Source organism: Eretmochelys imbricata, chromosome 13 (genome assembly GCF_965152235.1).
Source record: "Eretmochelys imbricata isolate rEreImb1 chromosome 13, rEreImb1.hap1, whole genome shotgun sequence".
Taxonomy (NCBI): Eukaryota; Metazoa; Chordata; order Testudines; family Cheloniidae; genus Eretmochelys; species Eretmochelys imbricata.
In genome coordinates this window covers 3174441-3187534 of record NC_135584.1, presented here as the reverse complement: position 1 = coordinate 3187534, position 13094 = coordinate 3174441, and the positions used below count along the sequence as shown (strand labels likewise).

The 13094-nt window shown below is 55.9% G+C and overlaps 1 protein-coding gene across 1 annotated transcript; it reads right to left on the bottom strand.

Moving 5' to 3' along the window:
- Positions 1–6917: 6917 nt before the first annotated feature.
- Positions 6918–8099, bottom strand: FAM110A (family with sequence similarity 110 member A). Its single transcript, XM_077832438.1, has one exon. It carries the CDS (start codon positions 8097–8099, stop codon positions 6918–6920), a length of 1182 nt encoding a protein of 393 aa, XP_077688564.1.
- Positions 8100–13094: the final 4995 nt, after the last annotated feature.

Below are 13094 nucleotides of genomic sequence, written 5' to 3'. Positions count from 1 at the left end.
TCACCAATCTCATGGTTAGGAGACTTCCCATCAGCCCCTTACTTCTAAGGCAACCCTAGACAATTCTTGTCCCTCCATGGAGCTTACACCATTCTCCCATCCACAGGGACCTGCCAGACCTCCTGGAATGGTCTCTTAGAATAGGTGCGAACCATTTATGCCAAACACTCTGTTCCACCTGGCTGTGACGCTGGAAGCTCCTTTCCCAGCGCCGAAGCAGAGCTCTGTGCGGCTCCAAAGCTCGTCTCTCTCACCAACAGGAGTTGGTTCCCTCCCCACCGTGTCGCTCTAATACCCACGTGCTGTCATTCAGCCAAGGTGCACACGTCTCTCTTGATCTGGCCTCGTAAATCAAGCCCTCAGTCCATCCCCTTGTTCTTTGTCCGATTCTCCTCCTGTGCACTGAGACCAGGGTGCAGGGAGAGGTGCCCAGTCCACAGTTGCAATAATTCACCGCTGGGGCTCCATTTGTCTTTTAAGTTCCTGACTTTTGCATCCTCCTTTGCTCCTCGACACTCCAGATTCTGGGGTGTTCTGGCACCTGGCCATTCAGCTGCTGCTTCAGACAAACCCTAGCCCAGATCGCTGCTGTACTCAGCTGTCCAAGAGGCACATGCGAAGTGGCATAGAGAAGAAAGAGCCCTTGTCATCCCAAGACCACTAACCCTGTGCGCTCGAGCCTGGGTGACCCCCCAGCGCTTGCGTTTCAGACCAGCCGTGCTGAGCTCTCTTCGCTAGACTTGCACGGTTTTGTTTTGCGCTGGCAATTCAGCAGGGTCAGGCCTGAGGCTGCTGTCGCTTAAGCACCCTGGTGTGGTCCTGTTATAGCGGCTGGGCAGGGAAGAAGAGAGCTCTGAATGTGAGCAGGTGCCTTCTCCACTTCTTAATCTTTGAAGTCTCCCTAGAGACTCCCCAGAGCTGCCCCAGATCAGCCGTAAGTCTCCGGTTACCTCTTTTCCCCTCGCACTGGAGACTGTGGCTAGGGAGAGAAGGGAAGGCTGGGCTGGCCACACACTGGCCCCTGCTTTCTGTCCCTTTGTGCAGGGGATTAGGAGCCGCCTTTAGACAAAGCGGGCACGTGCAGCTGGGATTTACAATCACTTTCTAAATAAGGAAAAACCAATCGGCAGGCGCACTGGCCCCACACATCTGCCCCCCTGTAAGCTGCATGACGAGGTCTTTTTACAGAAGCTCCTGAGGTCACAGCACCCGTTACTGTACCACTAGGCCAGCCTCTCTGATCCACTCCTCTGAACAACGGTGATTCAGACCCGGCAGTGCTGGGCCAAGATGGGGGCAGTAGCCCTGCTGCTTGCAATTTGTCCCTCGACCTGCGTCTGCCTTCCTGCCCAGTCCGAGCGGTGCCTGCTGTAATCAATACCGGGGAGTTTAACAGCTGTGTTCCGGAGGTCTCCCTATGTGACAATAAACCCAGAAACAAGGCAGATCTCCATTTGCATAGCCCTGAACCGTTCTGTCGAGAGGTATCAAAACCAATCAGGCGAACAAGATTTCATGCAAATCAGCTGCTGGCGGCCTTCCCTTGGATCGCCCCTTTGATGGGGATGCAGGAAGTCTTTTGGTTATTTAATGCAACCCAGATCAATGTTTCCAGCAAACCAGACACGCAAAAGCAACCTGTCATTACCTGGGGGAGGAACCCATGATCTGTATCAAAATAATATGCCACAGTTAAGCAACAGGAAGAAACACGTGCAATGGACAGCAGGGTCCTTCCACAACAGAGAATTGCTTCATTTCCAGATCAAAGGGCAGTGGGGTATCTCTGCAAAGGGGACAGGCGAGCAGGGCATGCACACACCACACGTCAGTCTGGGGGGAAAATCACCCACCTCGCTTCGACACAACGCACAGTCTCCCAAGGACACTTGATGCTGACTGCTTGCGAGAAGCTCTGACGGCCTTTAGGCCTTGACTACACAGGAAAGCATGACCAGCTATGCAATAGTTACCTCACTATAACCCCCGCATGGAAACACTCTTAGTCCAGTATTAGAGGGACTTTTTTCTGGTTTAGCTAAAAACCCCTTCCCAAGAGTCCACCCAGGGGGAGTTACAGCAGCAGAACTAGACTGTCTTAAATTCACACCTTAGCTTATACTGACAAAAATACCCTTTCCCATGTCGACAAGGCCTGAGGCTGAGAAACAGCCTTTTGTTCATCGCCCGTAGGAACTACTTCCATGGACTGCAACCCTCTCTTGGTGCCAGTCAACTGCTATCGGCTGGCCAGAGGAATTTATTTACAGTGACGTGGGGGGGGTTGTGCTTTGCTCTTTAGTCTGTGTGCCCAGCAGATGGTTGGACGGAAGACACCTGGATCTGGACTATGTGATTCACCAGTGAGCCTGCTGCAGATTGTTAAAGTGGGCTGGGGAACAGCCGGAGGAGTTGGCGCATTGTTTGGCAAGGTCCTGGTACTAGAAATCTCCAGTCAAGTTATAGAAACACCAAGGGCTCGTGCGTTACCAGCTAAGTCAGAATTATGCTTCTTACGTGATTTCCTACCAATTCATGCGACTGCAAAGTCTTTTTGAAAAAAGACCTCAATGGCCTTTGATTATGCACCGAGATTGTGCCTTTGAAAGTGGAAAATTTCCTATCCCAGTTCTTAAAGACAGTTCACTTAAGGGAGGGCGGGGAGTTGTTTCATAGAAGTATCTTCCATTGACAAAAAGCTATGATGATGTGACACAAGGGCATCTGAAGAACTGTATGGGGACCCAGCCATAGTAAACTAGAGCTGGCATAGGTCAGGATTGAGGTGCATTGGCAGGGCTGTCTGGAGATAATACTTAGAACGTTTCCTCTGCAGGGACCTTCAGAAACCTTAATCAATCTTCCTTAGATGCTTGCCCGTAATGATCACCTTCCCCATTTCCCAGATGGGGAAACTGAGACAGAGAGGTTAAGTGACTTGCCCAGGATCAAAGAAAGAGTTGTTGTCAGTGCCAGGATGAGCTGATGGAAAGGCCCTGGTTGTCTGAGCTGAGCCAGCACTTCCCCCTATCAGCACTGATCAACCTCCCCTGGGGTTAATTAGTGACTGTTCACAGAGTGCTGTAAAAGCGCAAAGCAAGATTCTGCCTTGGGACATTCCCCAGCTGCAGAGGGGAGTCCCGTGTTCAGGGTCTGGCTGCTGGTTTGGAATCAGCAGCGCATGGATGCTTCCAGCAGCCTCTGCCACTGGTGGTTGCTTTGCTGCCCAAAGAGCATGGTGGCTAGGAGGCAGTGATGCCCTCACACTGCACTGGTGCCGTGCAGAGATTTCTTTCTTTCTAGGATGGTGCAACAAGTTTAACTTCATCAGAGCAGGATGGGGGCAGGTCTCCCTCTCTCCCACTGCACCTGAACCCTTCAAGACCTTTGTAACCTGGATTGTTACAGATTTCAGTAATGAAGAGGGAAGCTGTCCAACCATGCAGCTTATACCATCAGCCCCCAGCTCTGAGACAAGTGCAGAAGCAGATGGCATGAGCCACAGGGGCTGCAAGCAGCCGCTGTGGGTAACACAGCTCACACGGCAGACAGCCAGCAACACCCCAGCACTCCCCAAAAACATGCTTCTGCAGCTCCACTGCTGACTAGAAGTGGGGCATGCCCTCAAGCTGGCACAGATGGGGGCTCACACAGCAGGGCAACACATGCTTTGCCATTAAACATGCACTTAGCAGATTACACATGAAACCTGCTAGGCATGCCCTGATCTTCCCTGGAGCCCAGCTTCTGGGTCACAAGCACCAGCTAGCAGCCGGGCAAGGGTTAACTGGACACGAGACCTTGCCCGTTTTGCATCTCTGTCTCTCCTGAGCCACTGCATGCTCTGCCTGCTCCTTGATTGTCTCTTAAACAAGGGCGTTCCCTCCTCCGAAGGCTCTGTACCTCAGTGGCTGAGACACGCCACCTTGCAGGCCAGAATCAGCCTGGCAGAGCTGCTCAGGGACTATGGAATTGTGGAAAGTGGCACCTTCTGCCCATTCCCCATGGGCACCATCCCCCTCCTTAGCTGCGCTCCAGCCCCGCGGAGGGCCCTCCAACTCCTGCAGGTGCCGCTGAGTGCAGGGGACCCCTTGACATCCTGATGCTTCTTTTGGGGGACTGAGGGCAGACCACTGATGAGCCCGGTACTGCACAGCCTGGCGCACTGGGCCACAGGCAGCAAGTAGGTGCTAGGGTTTTGGTCACACTCTCCGCTGTGAACAGCGCAGAGAACTGAGAAAGAGGGAGATTTATTTTACTTTGATTTTATTTTCTCCTTCTGAAGGGGGCAGGTCCCCAAATGCCAGCATGGCCCCTGCCTGGGCCACATATGTACCCCCAAACTCCATTATTTACTCACTTTGAACCCAGCTGTGGTGAGATCAGCCCAAAAAAGGGGATTACATTTATTCAGAAACCATCCCTCTGCAGGGTGGTCCTCCCGCCAGAGTTATGGGGTGTCAAGCTGGTTTGCGGCCAAGTTCAACAAAACAGATACAGACCATCCAAAGGACAGGACTTTAATAAAATCAGTCAGGCTTTTACAGAACAACCGTCAGCAAATACAGTAAAAATGAGACGAGACCAATACAGAACCATCTTCATAAATAACTGGGGTCAGCATTCCCAGAGCTCTTGGGCTTTTTTGACTGTGGCAGAGGAAAAGAGAGAGAGAGAGACAGACAGACAAACACACACAGAGCAAGAGCCTTGATAAGCCTACACTGAGGAGGTAGATTTTTGCCTTTATGGCTAAGCAGCCGAGTCTCTTGCTATTTTCAGCCTCGCTGCTGAGCTTTATTGAGCCAGCGCTGGCATGTGGCACTGTCCCTCCCACGCTACTGTACTGCCCTGCGTGCGCTTTCCAGCTTGGGGAAGGAGGTTATATTGATCTCCTCCAGGCAGTTCATAAAGCTCCAGCCAATCTACACTCGCTTCCCAACAGCTCCACGCGGCAGGCAGTTATCCATGAGGAACGTCTCTGCTGGGGCATGAAATCAAGATGCACAACATCAAGGGGATGCATCACGGCAGTTTGTGATAAGACTGTTTCCAGTGGAAGTAACTAGTAACCCCGCAAAGAATAGTTTTCCTATTATATGTCACTTACAAGGGTCATTTCCCCCCCTACACACACACACAAGCATCTCCCCAAGGGATCAGCTATTAAAAGGCAAGCTGGCTTCCAGAGAAATGTACACAGAACTACAGCAAAGTAGAAGCTGTGAAAAGAATGAGTCAGGGAGCAAAGCCAACAGCCAGGGCAGCAAGATAAAAGTACAACTGAAAGGGGACTTTCAGGAGGGACAGATCTGCCATGGCCCCTCCGGAGTCACGGAGCAGAAGAGCATGCCGCTTGGGCTGACAGTTCAAAGAGCAGACCTGGCTGTTCTTTCCGTGCAGCGAAGACAAGTTTGTTTCCATCGCTCCAAACTCCAGGTCCTCGACAACCCAAGGATTTCTCCTGTAGACACCCATTTCCTCCTCCCCACAAAAGAGCTTAACTAATGTGGGTTGGGAGAATTCACTCCCCTGGAAACCTTGTGCAGAGGGGGGCCATGTTCTCTTGGTAACTGAAGCAGAGTGAAGAGTTTCAGGGTAGAACAAAACAAAACCAAAATTAAGTTTCATCTCGATCAAGCTGCCTCCTAAAACTGCTTTGTCTCTAACACTTTTGGGAGCTAGTAAGGCTGAGCATAAAACACAAAGACTTGCTGGTCTGGGGGGTTTCAGAGGACCCCTGAGGTGACCATTTGAGGGATGGAGAGCGTGGCACACGCGCACCCCATCCACCCAGCCGGCGGCACACTAGGCCTTGCGGAAGAACAAAAGTTGAATGATGTGCCCGACGGTGGCTCCTCATTCGAGGCACCACAAGCTGGGCTGACACAAACCGGCTCCTAGGGTGCATGAGACACACTTCGGATTCTACCACTAACCGGAGCTCTGCTAACGTGGCTGACCCTGCTAAGAACATTCCTGCCCGCTAACACGGCAGGACGGGGCAGGCTCCGCACAACTGGTCCACCCTGCCTGGAACGGAGGGTGCAGTCCAGGGTGGGGGAGGGGTCTTAACACCAGATCCCTCGAGTTCCTGGCAGCTCGTGGCAGAGCCTTTGCGGGGGTTGTGTTTGTGTTGTGCACGCAGGGCTGGAGAAAAGCCCTCCACTGCAACAACCAGATCCTCAGCCGCCCTGCAGGAGGCGGGCGTGTGTTGGCTGGCCCATGAGCTGCACAGATATTCCCTTGGGCTCGCCCACGAGGTGTGTACACACGTGTGTTCTTCCAACCGTCTCAGGAGAGCGAGGGCGTTTACAGTCCTCTTGGCGCTGATTCCGAGAACGGTGCAGGCAGGTGCCAAAGAGAATCCAGGCAAGCAGGTGCAAGCCAGCCCTTTGCCCTCTCACTGGCTCACGGGGGACTATACTCCAGGCTCTTTATTAATAGCTTGCATATTTACAAGACCAGTGCCCAATAGGAAGGAAACCCCTTCCCAGGGCCAGCTCTGTTGACCGGGGCAATGCGCAGCCCTGCAGTAACTCCGGAGACTACTGAAAGTCCCATTTGTGCTGCCAGGCTGGCCCCGCTCCTCCCCTCAGCCCCCGTGCCAAGGAAACTCGCCCTCTCTCATTGCTAGGGCCTTGCAACTCTCGAAGTTCTCAGCTCGGCGACGTCTCGTCGCTGCAGGGACCAGATCTCTGAAGGCCGCGGGCCAGGGGTAGGGGAAGGGGAAGGGGAGGCCAACAGGGGACAGGGACTAGAGTTAAAGGATGCTCTGTCAGTGAGACTCCACCACAGGGTGTTTCCCAGCAGGACCAGACTGAGTCACGCAAGAAATTAAAACACCCCCTTGTACATCACACACACACACACGCTCAAAGGCTTTGCTATCAGAGTTCGTGGCATCCATGGAGTCACTATACGTTGGATACCTTTTGGGGCTCTCTGGCTTGCCGTAGTCCGTACAGCCACTTGATCACCCTGGCATTGCGCTCGATGACAGAGATGCCGTAGGGCATGCGCTCCGCCTGCTTGTCCTCCAGGGTGGCGGCACTGTGCTGGGAACGGGTGCACTCCGAGCTGGTGGTGCTGACGCTGTGAAACTTGATGGAGACGATGTCCGAGCTGGCCCGGGCACAGTGCTCCGCCCCTATGTCCCTGACCTCCTCGGGGTCCAGCCCGCAGTAATTGAAGAAGCGTTCCAGGTCGGCCGTGGCCCGGGAGTACCTGTCACTCAGGTCGGACTTGGACCTGTGCAGGAGGGTCTGCCGCTTGGCGCTGTCTGTCCGCCTGTCGTGGGGGCTTCTATTTGGTGAGCTAAGGGAGCTGGTGGAGGGGATCCTGGCCTTGGCGGGTGAGACAGGCATGGGGGTGACCTGGATGGTTGGGGTCACCCTGGCCCGATGAACCCCGCAGGGCCGGACATCCACTCTGCGCACAGCCACCGTGCTGGAGGGCTTGGACGTGACAGAGCTCTCCGACAGCTTGCTCATGCCATCCGAAGGGCCCTTCCTCCTCCGCACAGCGGGGTGCCCACCCAGCTCTTTGCCCAGGGGCTCCCTCGTCTCTGCTCTCCACTTGTGCTCCCGGGGGCTCTCCGACTTGGGGAAGGGCAGGGGGCTGTCACAGATGTTGATGAGGTTGTTGAGGATCTCCAGGTTCAAGGAGGTCTTTGGCCCACAGGCTTCCACCCTGCGGCCCCCTTGCGGGGTCTTGCGGTTTGGCATCAGCATGGCTCTCCGGACCCCCGGGGTGAAGAGGGGCTGCTTCAAGAGCGGCTTCACCGGCTCCTGCTTGGTGCTGGCGACCTGCTGACTCTTCACGTACTTGGCTTTGTCCGCCTCCAGCCTCTCCACGGCGCTGGGCTTCTTGGCACCGGTGGCCGCCTGCTGGCGGAAGTACTCAGGCCCCTTGTTGAGGATCCGGAATGGCATGGCCGAGGTGAAGGGCGCCGTCACCGAAACCCCCTTCATCACGTCCCCAGCCTGGAGGGTTTCCACGGGCATGCTGCTCAGCTGCTGCACGCCCCCCCAGCTGCTCCTCCCCACGCCGCCCACTCTGCTTGCTGGCTCTGCCGTGCCCTGTGCAGCAGTGTCCATCAAGGGTCACATGCCACCCATGTCCGGTAGCGAAGATTAAGGCTGAGTGTCAGTCCCGGCAGCAAAATCCCTCTGATCTTCCAGAGGAGCCTGGAGCGACGAGTCCAAGGAGCCGGCAGCCTTGGTGGGGTCTGCCCCGGGGTCACGCTCCACTCGCTGCAAAGAAGGGAACAGAGATCAGTGCACAGCCGAGAGCTGGCAGGAGCGTGCCGCTTCCCTACGGAACGATGCTGCCTCCTGCTTCTGCCAGCTCAGCCAGACAAAGGCACGGGCAGGCCTGCCGTCTTCGCCAGGAGGCGGGGGAGACCCACGCCGGGCTTCCTATTTCAAGGCACAGGCCCCGCCCCCCTTCCAGCCAGGTCTCTCCCGCCAGCCAATGGACAGAGGCAGAGACACTTCAAATAGAAACCTCCCCCAATAGAGGGAGAGCGGCTCTAGACAACTCCTTGAATGAAAAGAGGGGAAGGAAGGAAGGAGGAGAGCAGGCAGTTACAGCCTGGCCTCCTGCCATGATCAGCCCCTTCTCCTCCATGGCCCTCAGCCAGGCTTCCCCGCCCACCCCACCATCACCTGCCCTCTTCCCAGATGGGATCCCCGGCCGACCCCCTGGGCCCCTGCCCCTTGGTCTGCTGGGATGCCCCATGCATCCCCCCTGCCCCCCGGGGAGCTGCCCACGAGCCACAGCCATCTGCACGAAGGAGATTTACATGATATCAGTGGGGGATGTGAAATAACATCCCATGGAAACATGGAGGGCTAAAAACCCAGTGTCCAGATCATCCAAACTGCAGGATCTCCCCCACGGATGAATGGGTGAGACAGGGCCCCAGAGAACAGAAAGGGCCCTTGCCTAGACAGCTCTTTAAACTGTCCCAGGATCTGCAGAGGCATCTCTCACCTCCCTCGCAAAGACTGGGCTCACCCTGAGCTCGGACCCCTGCCCCAGGAGACCAGACGCCCTCCCTTGCTGATGGGTTAGGCAGCCCCTCGGGAGGCCGGGGAGCTCTGTGCTGCGGCTCCTGTGGCAAACAGCCTGCGTGCGCCTCTCTTCCCTGCATGTCCCAGCCTGGCTGAACGGGACGCGTGGTGGAAGCATCCCATGCTCTCCAAAGGGGACAGCAACACTCAGCCTGATGGCCGGGCCGGCTCATCTGGAGCCACGAGTGTGAGGGAACGGTACTGCAGAGGGGGGGTCCATGACCGGGCACCGCTGCACACACGTGGAAAAGTGATCGCGCCGGGCAGCTGGATGCTACACCAGGGAATCTCTACGGGAAGCCTCCCCTCCCCATATCCCTGCTCAGCTTGTCACAATGACAGGGCCTCAGTCTGGGGAAGGGGGCCACAGAGAGGAGCTGCTGTCTGCCAATGAAAAGCACAGGTGCCGGGCTAGGAAACACAGTCCTGAGACAGCCATGTGCCCCCCCTGCTGAGGGGCAGACAGAGGAGAGCTAATGTCGAGGGGGCCCACCCACACTTTTGGGGGATCTTGCTGTGAACACATGCTGAGCACTCGGAGGCCTCCGGGGTCCACTCGGTGAGTGTCACCCTCAGTGTGACCTTTGGGGAGAGTTGCTGTGTTGAATTCTTGCACGCCCAGACACGCAGGGAGCAGGGGCTGATGTCACGGAGGCAAGAGGTAGCTGGAATTTAGGGTGAGGGGACATATAGAAGGAGCCAGGCGAAGGACCCTCATTACTTTGCACCAATCCTACTATGCCTAGGAGGAGTGGCCCTGAGAAAGCTCTGATGTGCCACAGACGCGCGTATGCAGCTCCCAGCACGCACATGAAATGCAACTCCCTACAACGCAGTGCTCTGTAAACTGGAGGCTTCTTTCTTTCCACCGCCCTCCCCTCTTTAATCCTAGTCGAAGGGGCATTTTAAACAGCTTACAACTGCTCCTGTCTCTCATTAGCCCCGGGGATTAGCAACGGCCAAAGCACAGCGATTCGCATGGGAAATGCACCGGGAGGTCAAGCTGCTCATCGGAATATCTTGGGACTGGGAAAACCTTGGCAAGGCAGCCTCACTCCCGGCCCCTCAGCACATCCGGTCCCAGCCAAAGCGCAGGAGAAAATGACTGGTCAGGGAGCTCTTCCGGAGCTCAGAAAGGAGATGTGGAGTTAGCTCTGGAGGGGGTTCAGAAGGGCACTCATTTTTTACCCGTTCTGGCAGGTGACAGTTGGGGACTGGGAGCCAGGAGCTCTGTGTTCTGCTGCAGACACACACACACACACACACACACACCCCCCCGTGTGACCTCAGTCTAGTCACTTCACCTCGCTCTGCCTCCCTCTGCACCACGGGGCTAACAGACAAATACATCTTCGCTTATCTGCAATTTCCTGGTCCATACATCAGTGACAATGAGTCTGCGGCCTGCTTGAAGGTTGGGCTCAGAACCAGAGCGGTCAGTCACCAGCAAAAGGGGAATGCCCCCGCCCCTGAAGAGCCGGACAGCTGAGTCAAACATCCACCGCCAGAATAACTAGCCCCTGAAAACTCGTCTTTCCTGCTTCAGAATGAGGAGCCAATCTCCTCTAGCAAGCACAAAAACCAGGCTTGGAGTGCAAAAAAAAAAGGGTGCCTTGTAAAGAACTTAGAAATGGGGTTAATTTTGCTTTGGAGGCAGAAGGAACCCAGCAGGCTCTGCAGGGGCATTCCCTGCCAGCTACCAAATGCCAGGTCTAGTTCTGCCCCCAAAGCTGCAAGCCAGCTAGCTGGCATAGCAGATCGAAGACCCTAGCACAGCACAGCCTGATAGTTATCCAGCTGTGGGAAGAGCTTTGAGATCCAAGGGCAAAAGACGCTATAGAAAATGTGAAGAAAAAGATCCAGGGTACCCATTGCCATGATCTCCAGCTATCTCAGTGTCTTGGCTATCAGCCTGCAAATACATGCGAGGCAGCCCTCCTGAATGGCAACGGGGAGCCGCGAGCATGGTCAATGGCTTGTCCCACTGAACAAAGTCTCACCCTTGGGCCTGCGAACAGACTTACCTGGGCACAGACAGAGAGAGCGGGCATGGACAGAGAGAGCGGGTGCTGACGTACTCCACAGGGCACGCCCAGTGGGAGGAGCAACCTCTGAGGGCAGCTGAGAGGTTTAACTCAGTAATGTCTGGGCAGTGCTTTGCACCCCTCAGGGGCAGCTGCTAGAGAAGGAGACACAAACCATTGGGATGTTCCAGCCCTACATACACTGAACCCAGCTTTCAGCAGCATCCTCAAGGCCTCAGAGCCAGCACCTCTCTCTCCTCCAGAGCTAACAGGCACATTGGGAAAAGAGGCACCAAAAGCAGTCGCAGGCCTGTGAAACGGGGCCCAGAGCACCCCGCTGCTGACGCAGCCGTGACTCGCCCCCGCAGCACCGAATGATGGTGGCCACGGCAGTGAGCAGCAATCAAAGTGTGGGGCCCTCCCCCACCGTGTTAGGCACTTCAAACCACCTGCAAAAGCCAGGTCTCCTTCCCGCCCCCCGCCCCCCAGTCCCCCATCTGTGCACTTCACTGACTCGCACGGAGTTTGCACAACCTTCCTGTGGACCCACAGCGACCACGTGGTCGTCACCGGCGGGCTGGGGAACTTTCCCCTCTAAGCCTGGGGAGTTTTGCCACAAGCACAATAACCAGCCCCCCTTTGGCTGCCTAGATTGGCCCATTACTACCCCGCCCCACAGCAGCAGAGACTGTAGCCTGATCCCCCATCCCAACAGCAGCGTGGCCAATGCAGGGGGAGAGAGGAGGAGAAAATGTGAGAGAGGGGGTGTTTCAAATAGACCTCGCAGAAACCACATCCCAGGGATGCTCCCCTCTGCTCGAGCCCTGACGCTGCCCTCCATTGTGCTCTTTCCAAACTGAGACAATCAAAGGCCTGGTCAGTGCTGCTCTGTCCCAGTCCCCTTTCTTCCTTCAGCTCCCGCGTGCAGCCAGCTCCTGGTTACTCCACCTTCCTTTGAACTTTCAATAGGCCCTACAATTTTTCCCCATAAGCCACCGAGTTAAGTGCCGATGGCGTCGTGTTGGTTTCATGTTCAGTAAGCAGGTTGCTCACGTCAATGGACTGAGATTGTAGGGGTCAGGGGCAGTGTCCCACCTGCCCCTCCACCACCGAGCTTCTGGCCACCCTCCTTCAGCAATCCAATCCTTTCCGGAGCTTCATTTCTTTTACCTTCCAGCAGAGCCAGAGAGAAACCCCCAGGGCTTGATTCCCCTCTCGCTCTGCTGTGACCCCACTGAATTCAGCGCGTCACTCCCAAGTCACACCAGCGTCAGCAAGAGAAGGACCAAGCCCCGCCAGTGGGTTTAGACACTCTGGCCACATGTAGCTCCGTGGCATAGACACGGCCTTCACCGATGGAAGGGGGTTTTCCACTGATGTCATTAATCCGCCCCCGAGGGCTGGTAGCTAGGTCCGTGGAATAATCTTGCCGTCAGCCTAGCCCGTCTACACCAGGGTTAGGTCAACCCAATGACAGTGCTCAGGCGTGAAACTTCTCACAGCTCTGAGTGATATTACTAGGTCGACCTACGTTTTAAGAGGAGACCAGGCCTCTGCTAAAACCCTGCCCAGCCCATCGGGCGGGTCCCCTGCTCTTCACACGGATCTGGGAGCTTTGCAAAGAAGCTGAAGGAATTGTCCTGTAGCCTCTGACCCTAACTGGAAATGCTGAACTGCCTGCCTTGGCTCGGGCCTCCCAAAAGCCCTCTGCCACTACAGGAGCCTGGTTCCGCTTTGGGCCGCAGCCGGACCCTAGGCCCCAGGGAGACAGCACAGCAAACCCCAGTAACTTACCAGTTGTATTTTCTTTCCCCTCGTGGCTGCAGCTGGATTCCAGGACACCGCCAGCCGGCTCCACCTGAGGTGTCTCACGGGGCTTCCGCTCTCCGCTGCAGCAGCGCCTACTAACCCAGCCGCTCACCTGGAGGGATCAAGTAACCTGCAACTTCCTGTTTGTGCTCAGAAGGTAAACCTCCCTCTCCGCCCTGTGCGC

Bases quoted from the DNA above. Each gene is read 5' to 3' on its own strand.
- FAM110A (XM_077832438.1), bottom strand. From the start codon at position 8,099: ATGGACACTGCTGCACAGGGCACGGCAGAGCCAGCAAGCAGAGTGGGC.